The sequence below is a fragment of the Octopus bimaculoides genome, chromosome 7, assembly GCF_001194135.2.
Source record: "Octopus bimaculoides isolate UCB-OBI-ISO-001 chromosome 7, ASM119413v2, whole genome shotgun sequence".
Classification (NCBI taxonomy): Eukaryota; Metazoa; Mollusca; class Cephalopoda; order Octopoda; family Octopodidae; genus Octopus; species Octopus bimaculoides.
The window spans coordinates 43066225-43074982 of NC_068987.1; the positions used below are offsets into that span (position 1 = coordinate 43066225).

General features: G+C 39.9%; 1 protein-coding gene across 1 annotated transcript; it reads left to right on the forward strand.

The window, feature by feature from the left end:
- Positions 1-287: 287 nt before the first annotated feature.
- On the forward strand, positions 288-3779 carry LOC128248298 (uncharacterized). The gene is made up of 2 exons (XM_052969113.1): positions 288-365; positions 3038-3779. Exons 1-2 carry the CDS (start codon positions 340-342, stop codon positions 3354-3356), a joined length of 345 nt encoding a protein of 114 aa, XP_052825073.1. The 5' UTR covers positions 288-339; the 3' UTR covers positions 3357-3779.
- The last annotated feature ends 4979 nt before the right edge of the window (positions 3780-8758 follow it).

Genomic DNA, 8758 nt, shown 5'->3' on the forward strand with positions numbered 1-8758 from the left:
AAAATTTTAACAGGCCTGTAAGCAAAACAGCAACGGTATTTAACAAATTCAACAAAACATGGTTCACCCGCGCGTGGAAACCTTTAACAAAGCATAATACGACTTACGTCAACCGGAAAGTATATTTTCACTGACCAGCTTAACTCAAGCGACAATGTGTGTATACATTTTTGGGTCATCGTATGTGTTGGACACCCTTCGACTATCTAGAAAGTTTTTGTTTTTTTTTTCAACCTAATATTTACAGGCTATTATAGCTTATAAATGTGTCAAAATCATCATTCCGTAAAAAAAAATTGATTATTTTACATTCTCTCGAAGTTTATAAAGTTTCTTAAGATGTCTACAACATACGATTTTCACTGGTAAGAAAAAATCTTCTAAAATGACAGGTGGTCGAACACCTGTCATGTTTCCAAAAAAAGAATTATTTCACATTCACTCGGAAGTTTGTAAAAAAAAAAGTGTGTGTGTGTGTGTGTGTGTGTGTGTGTGTGTGTGTGTGTGTGTGTGTGTGTGTGTGTGTGCGTGCGTGTGTATATTTATGCACGTATATGTTTATGTATATTGTATACTAGCTTAAAAGCTGCACTCCGTGCGGACTTCTAGACTAGCTCCTGCGGAGGGATAATTGAGCCTGGAGCCCCAAACGAAGGCGAGCTAGATAGCATGATTATAATACGTCTATAATGACTATATGCCCCGGTGGTGTTTGATCAGAAGTTATGAACGGATGTTAATTAATTTCGTAATGTAATCTTTGTATTGTTCCAGTCCCAAGTTGAATTCCAACTGTTGGCCAATTTGTCCCAAAGTGCTTATCTCGACGCAAAATTAACGAAGCATTTATCTCCCCCTTGATATATGACGTCATCTGACAAGCACCAACTAAGATGACATGAATCAGCTATACTTTACCTGCTAGAAATAGCAACCCAAATGTTTTAAATCAAATCCCAATGCTGGATGTTCAAGAACCAAATGAAGGGTAGATTTTCAATCCTGGCATCATCCTGATTCCAAAAAGGTATATTATGTCTATGTAGAGCAAATGTAGACTGAAATACAGGGGTCCTGGACGGACAGACAGGATTTCGCTTTTATTATATACTAGCTTAAAAGCCGCATTCCGTGTGAACTTTTAAGTTAACTCCTGTGGATGAATAATTGGGCCTGCGGCACAAAACTAAAGGGAGCTAAATAACTTGACTATAATACGTCTATAATGGCTATGTGCCCCGGTGGTGTTTTATCAGAGGTTAAGGACGGATGAGAATTAATTCTACAATGCAATTATTCAATTGCTCCAGTCCCAAGTTGAATTTTAACTGTTAGCCAGTTTGTTCCAAAGTCCTTATCTCGACGAAACGAATGTCATTTATCTACCCCCTTGATCTCTGACATCTGACAAACGCCACCAAGATGGCGTGAATCAGCCAAGCTTTATCTGCTAGAAATAACAACCCAAACTCGTTTAAATCAGATCCCAATGCTGATTCAAAATGAAGAACCAAATGAAGAGCAGATTTTCAATCCCGGAATCATCCTGATTCCAAAAAAATATAATATGTCTATGTAGAGCAAATGTAGGCTGAGATACAGGGGTCCCGGACGACAGACAGTATTTTACTATTATTGTTATTATTATTATTATTATTATTATTATTATTATTATACATACAACAGATTAGGCTGTTGGAAAAAAATCCTAACATCGGGTTACAACATGTAACCTTAAATGCCAAGAACCTTCCTAAGTATCCTAGCTGTCCCTAATAATACTGTTTTCTGGAGCTATACTAAACTGGGTTTTATACCTATTTCCTCTATCCATCTGTTCAAATCTTTAGGGATGGTTCCCAATGCACCTGTAACTACTGGGATACATTTTACCCGCACTTGCAATGACAGGTCGATCTTTACTTTATCCATGCAGTAACAATATACCTTTAGCGTCCATAGTATTCGAGGAACAAGTTATCAAATGGTTTAGATCTTAATAATTGTGGTTATCAACTCCGTATTATCCAGCGTGTATTTGGCTAGCATTGTATTATATAGGAATACTGACGCATCTTCCTATTTCACCATGCTTGGTTGGGTTCCTAATTTAATTCTTTCCAACAATTGATGTAATTAAGATGAATTCCTCTGAGGGATCAGTTTTCTTTGCAGATTCTATTGTGTTTTCCTATAGATCACAAATGTCTGATGAAATGGCGGGCAATTTAACATAATATTGTGTGCAAATAAACTGCCGTGCTATTGAAGTATCTAAAGCAGGGATTGCATGGTTGAATATTTATCTTCATTTATTGTATTTCTTCACCGTGTGACATATGCAGCTAATTTTGCAAATTAGATTAAAGTTTCTGAGTACCTAACACCACTAATCGAGTTTAGTTTGTATCGATTGATGAAATGAGAATATTAAATCAGTTTTGTTACATTGTACACTGCTAGCCAAATACACGCTGGAGACTATGGCGTTGATAACCATGATCATTAAATTCCAAACCAACTGAGTATGCCATAAATGTGTTTTACTCATTTGTATATCTATGTTCTTTGGATACTGGAGATATGGTAGAACACTTTCTGTGATGATGATGGGGTGGAAATACGTATCCACGACAGTCCTCGTATCTCTAGACAATAACCCTGTCCTTTTCCGTAATGACAGCTCAACGTCGGGAAATTCTTGATTCTCGAGATACATTGTCTAAAGGCGAAGATAATTTTAATAAATCAAGAATTTATGTTGCATGATATTAGATATTCAATAGAACCTCGCAGTACGAATGCACCAATGTACGAGTAGTTTGCTGTTCGAACCGAGGCTCGTGCGAATTTTGTCTTGAAGTACGAGTGGAAATCCGCAGTACGAGCGAGTTGCATACAAACGACCGCTAGTCGGCGCTAAGCTTGCACGCGCTCTCTCAACAAGCGTAGCCTCTGTTCACTCAGTTCACGTGTTTATCTCGCTGTGGCAGCATCCCTGTTGTGTTTTTCACAGTGTTTTTTTGTTTTTTTTTAGTTTTTTACGTTTAGTTGTGCTAGCCATTGGTCCTAAGAAGGTTAGTGTAAAGAACAATGCTGAGAAGAAGAAAAAGCTGATTACGATAGAATTGAAGAAGGAGATCATTGTTAAACACGAGAAAGGAGTGCGTGTAATGGACATAGCACGTCAGTATGACCGAAGCACGTCGGCGATTTGCACCATCCTGAAGAAAAAGACGAGATCAAGGCTGTTACAAGAACAAAGGATGTCTCCAGACTCTTCAAGCAATGCACATCTGTCCACGAAGAGATGGAAAAATTGCTTCTCTTGTGGATCAACGAGAAGCAACTCGTAAGGGATATAATTACGGGGACCATCATCTACGAGAAAGCACGAGCACTGTATGGGGATCTCCTGAAGCAGAAGCCTGAAACATCGACGGAGGAGACATCAGCAGACGCACTTAAGGCCAGTCATGGCTGGTTCGATAATTTCGAGAAGAGGAATGGTGTTTATAGCGTCGTCAGGTATGGAGAAGCAGCGAGTGCTGACACGAAGGCAGATGAGGATTTCGAGCGTGAATTCCGTCAGCTCATCGCATCCGAGGGGAACATCGCACAACAGATATTCAACTGTGATGAGACTGGACTTTTCTTTTTTTTTTTTGGAAAAAATGCCCAGAAGCACCTACATAACTACAGAGAAGAAGAAAATGCCAGGCCACAAGCCTATGAAAGATAGGCTAATTTTCTTTGTGCCAATGCGAGTGGAGACTTGAAGATTAAGCCGCTCCTTGTCTACCATTCCGAAAACCCGCGCGCATTCAAGTCGCACAGAATTCTGAAGGAGAAGCTGCAGGTCATGTGGAGGGCAAACGTCAAAACTTGGGCCACCAAGCAACTCTTCACCAAGTAGGTCAACCTTATCTTCGGACTAGCAGTGAAAAGGCACCCTCTGGAGAACGATCTTCCTCTCAAGGCCCTCCCCATCTTCGACAATGCTCATGCTCACCCTCCAAACTTCGAAAATGATATTCTGGACGAATTCAAATTCATAAAATTTCTATACCTTTCACGCAACACCAATCATATCTTGCAGCCCATGGACTAATAGGTGATTTCTAATTGTCTGTTTCGTCGTTGCTTTGAAGTCACTGAAAATACAAATCTAACCCTTCGTGAGTTTTGGAAGGAGCACAACAACATTGTTAACTGCCTGGAAATCATTGATAAGACCTGGCAGAGTGTAACGAGAAATTCGCTGCATTTTGCATGAAGGAAACTGGTCTGACTGCGTATCCGAAAGAGACTTCGAAGGGTGTGAGTCTGAGACGAGGAAATAGTGTCTCTTGGCAAGTCCATGGGCCTCAAGATTAATGACGGGGACATTAACGATCTCATCGAGGAACATTCAGAAGAGCTAACGACAGATGAACTCCTGCAGCTTCAGGAGCAGCAGCATTCGGATGCGGTCGAAGAGATTGGTTCCCCGGAGAAGGACAGTGTAGCGAAGAAGGCTATCTCTACGAGTGACATAAAGGCAGTGTTGGCAAAGTGGCAGTATGTTTCTGAATTTGTGGAAAAATATCATCTTGAAAAAGTATCTACAGGTCGTGTAGCTGCTTTATTTATTGACACTGGTGCATTTTCGTAACGTTCTGAAAGGTAGGAAAAAGAAGACTTCGCTTGATATGTTTCTAATGAAACGACCTGCAAGTGAAGAAAATGTGTCCAAAAAGCCTAAATTAAGCGAAGTGAGAGAGAAAACACTAGAAATTGTTTTTCCTGCAATGTTAATGGAAGGAGATTATCCTTTCAGACAATAATCCTCCTCCTCCTCGTTTCATTGTCTTCCACGCGTACAAATCATCTCATTTTTAATGTAATTAAATTAATAAAACCAGTTCACATATTTCTTTTGTATTTTCTTTTATTATGTTTTTATAATTGTCATTTTCCTTGTAACTGCACCTTTTCTGTTTTAAAACCCGTGAAAAATTATTTTTGGGTGGTTTTGGCGCGCTGGAACGGATTAATTATATTTGAATTAATTGCAATGAGGAAAACCGATTTGTAAAACGAGTAAATCATAACACGAGCTCAGTCATGGAACGAATTAAACTCGTACTTCGAGGTATTACTGTACCTCTATTTGTCTATGTTGTTTATACACATGCCACTAGTCACTGAGTTAGTTCTCTTAGCTCACTTTTGTTTAACATATAGGGGTGGGTGAGAGAGAGAGGTGGGGAGAGAGACAGATTGCAAAAATCGATATGTCAATCCTCTCGACTGATTCCCCTTATGCTTGAGGTCAACTTCGCCATTCATTCTCCTTTTTTTTTAAAATAATAGAAAAGTATTGGAGTCGACTAAATCTCTTGAAGGTGGTGCCCCAGCATGACCGCAGTCCATCAAAAGAATAGATGATAGGAAAACTAGGTATTCATGCACTAAAGAAATAATTCTCCCGCCAGTGAAAGAGGCTGAACATACTTAAAGTATGTCAGAATAAAGTGTCAGATGAAACATCAAAGTTCACTGGAGCAAATTTGTCTTGTTCAGTAGCCAGTTACACCTCATTACACTTAATTTGCTCTGCATAATCTTACCTGTCTGTCTTAGTCATCTGACAAACTAGCCTCCCTCACTTCTTTTTTTCTTTCTTTCTTTCTTTCTTTCAATTGCTTCTTTATGTCTCCATCTTTGTCACGCTTGCTTAATTGCCTAGTGTGCTCCACTTCTCCATCTGTCTGTCAGTCTGGCTGTCTGTCTCTATCTTCTATCGGTCTCTCTCTCCCTCTCCTCCCTCTCTCTCTCTATCTACCTGTTTATCTTCCTATCTTGACCGCTCTCTCTTTCGCTGATATTTTTCATATTTCTTTTTTACATCACTTTTATCACGCATTGTATGTTCCTCCCTTCTATCTCCTTGTTTCTCTCTCACACACACAGTCCCTCTCTCTCCTTCCTTTCTCCGTTTACCCTCTCTCCCTCTCCCCGTCTCTGATATTTTCTTATTTCTTCTTTACCTCTCTCCTTGTCACACTTCCTTTATTTACTGTTTCCTCTCTTGCTCTAAGGTTTCTTTCATTTGACTCTCCGTTTTAGTGCGAGTGGTCACTAACTTAAAGTATGAAAATGTTCGTGAAAAAGTCCATTAAATGCGCTTTTGAGAAGCATGTGTAAATGAATATCAGAAGGCAGTTTTTAAACAAAACGTTGTAACTTTATTAAAATGGTAATGAGAGCTGACAAGTGATGAGCGAAGCGGGTGTATATGTAGGAGTCAGAGAAAAGCGATAAAACTTACGATCGAACAAATGATTTAGTTGTAAGCCGTTAAAAGCTAGCAGAGACGAAGCTAGCTGAGATGGAAGTAAACCACTCATGATATATGTAGAGTTGTGTAGCTAAAGACTAACTGAAAAGGTGCTCGCAAGGTGAAGTTGACAACAATGTAATAGGATGTCAATGATGTCAGCATTGAGGCCTTAATTTGATTCAGAAGTTTGCGACGCTAAGGTGGTAAGAAATACAAAAAGGCGGGTTCCATCGTAGAGAAACGATGTGGTCCGTGTTGAGTCCATCCGCTGACTGTCGAAAAACGCGCATTAACCAATAGGGAGGATAACCGCCTTTTGTTATTCCTACGCGTCTAGCTCTGATTGATTGAAATAGCCAAAGCACGACTGTGCTATTCCGCGAACAACACCAATGGCTTTCTTGACTCCTACACCTTAAATACTACTTAGTTGTTCTTTAATAAATTGTCCAAATAGCATGTCCCCAGTAGGATGCAACGCCGGATAGCAGAAATGAGGAAGGAGTCAGCTGAAGAAAAGCAAAGTGATCCCATTCACAGCGGCCACGAAACAAATAACACGAGAGGACTCGAAACTAATAACACAGGAGAGCCTTTATAGATGACATACCGGTTATAACACCATTAATCCAAAGGACGCGGCAGACACTGAACTTGCCGGGCCACATGGTTACGTATAAAGTTCAATCTAGCAAAATTTCAGACTCTGAATATTCTCAAAGGAATGCTAACAAATTACATCTTCAGCATTCATTTGTCTGAAATTCCAACAATCCAAAAAAAAAGCAATTATGATCGCACCCTTAGAGATAATGGCAATGCAAAAGACACCATGATTCAAGTGAGGGCAGTTGATAAAAGCTAACTACTTGGATGATTCAAAATATGTTGCTTCCACTATGGCGTCACAACCTGACTGCAGTGGCCATTTTTATTTTATGACTTTGCCATGACTCAGGTGGAGGCAATGGAGAGGTTGGGCAGTATATTCATGCGAAGGTAGTTAAACGTTACCCCAACTTCCAGCCTTGTCAATATGTACAGCAAATGGTGGAGGGATTCAAATCCACAAAAGCAAGAGCAATCAGCACATTGCTTCTATCTGAGGATGAGAAAGTCAGGCATAAAAACAAAACCACAAACTGTAGCAGAAAGTAGAAACCCTGAACGGTTAGGACTTAGCAACTGCAGTGCCAAGGGGTGGGAAAACACCAGTGTCAGGGGCAAGAGGTCGCTTATTATGCAAAGGACATGTGGTTCAGCAAAGGATGTTTGCTGTGTGAAGGCAGTAGGGCTTACTCACCAGGGAAAATGGAGTGGAACCAGTTGCTTGAGCATCAACCATTCTGGAAGAAATTCAGGAGTACTGACCAAGGGAAACTTAAACTTCCTTCTGCATGCTGTCGCTGAACTCTTACCAACTTCAAATAACCTTGCAATGTAGAACAAAGAGGAAGATTCATCCTACAAGCAGCGTGTGGCAACGTTTTGCACTCTGAGTCACATTTCGACTGGATATTCTAGAGCACCGGGAGGAAAGCGACACCAATAGAGGGTCAACAAAGTTCTTGCAGAAATCGCTAAATAGAGAGACTTGCAGAGGGTTATGGCGAACAAACAGCAACCACCACTACTCAAGGGATTCATATTCTTAAGGGAAGGTGACAAAGCGCCTAAGACGAAAACAACTGTAGAGGATCCGTTTTCTATTTTGCATCAAGCCTCCTGCTGGGAGATGCAAATAAATCTAAAGAGCAGACACGTTTTCCCCGAGGAAGTAGTGGAAACATCATTCCGACCAGGCATGTTCTTGTTCTCCAAGCGTGCCAAAACAATCATCATGGTCGAACTTATAGTTCCCTGAGAGGCAAATTCAACATTTCTTCCCAACTAAAGAAAATCAAATGAGAACTTGATCGATGAGGCATTTGTCAAGGGATGACACCTGGCCTTATTCTCAATTGAAGTTGGCTGCCATGGCTTTTCAGCTAGATCAGTACCTTATTTCTTGCATAAATTTGACCTGGGACCCAGGCAACTGAAGAAAGCCAACAAAAGATACGCATAGCACTTGTGGAACCCTTCCACGGGCGAAGACTAATTCGGCTCTTATTGTCTGGAGATAAGAGGACAGTCATAGTCATGTGTTTCTGCTTCAATAGATGTCATCAGTACGACAATCATATATATATATATATATATATATATATATAGGTGAGAAAGTTGGTATGTGAAAGCACGTGGTTGGGTGTATAAAAGATAATAAGAGTGAAAAAACTACAGAAGGCTTGTGTTACATGGTTAAAGTATATATTTAAATTATGTCAGAAAAATGTTATAAAAATGTTATAAAATCTTTTTGGTATATAAACATTGTATTTAGAGAAATAACCGGTTTCGTGTTGTCTTTTCAAATTTCTCTACTTCATTGTA

Coding starts and splice junctions, on each gene's coding strand:
- LOC128248298 (XM_052969113.1), top strand. CDS start 340: ATGTCTACAACATACGATTTTCACTG. Junction 366..3,037: donor ACAACATACGATTTTCACTG/GTAAGAAAAAAT, acceptor GTTTTTTTTTAG/TTTTTTACGTTTAGTTGTGC.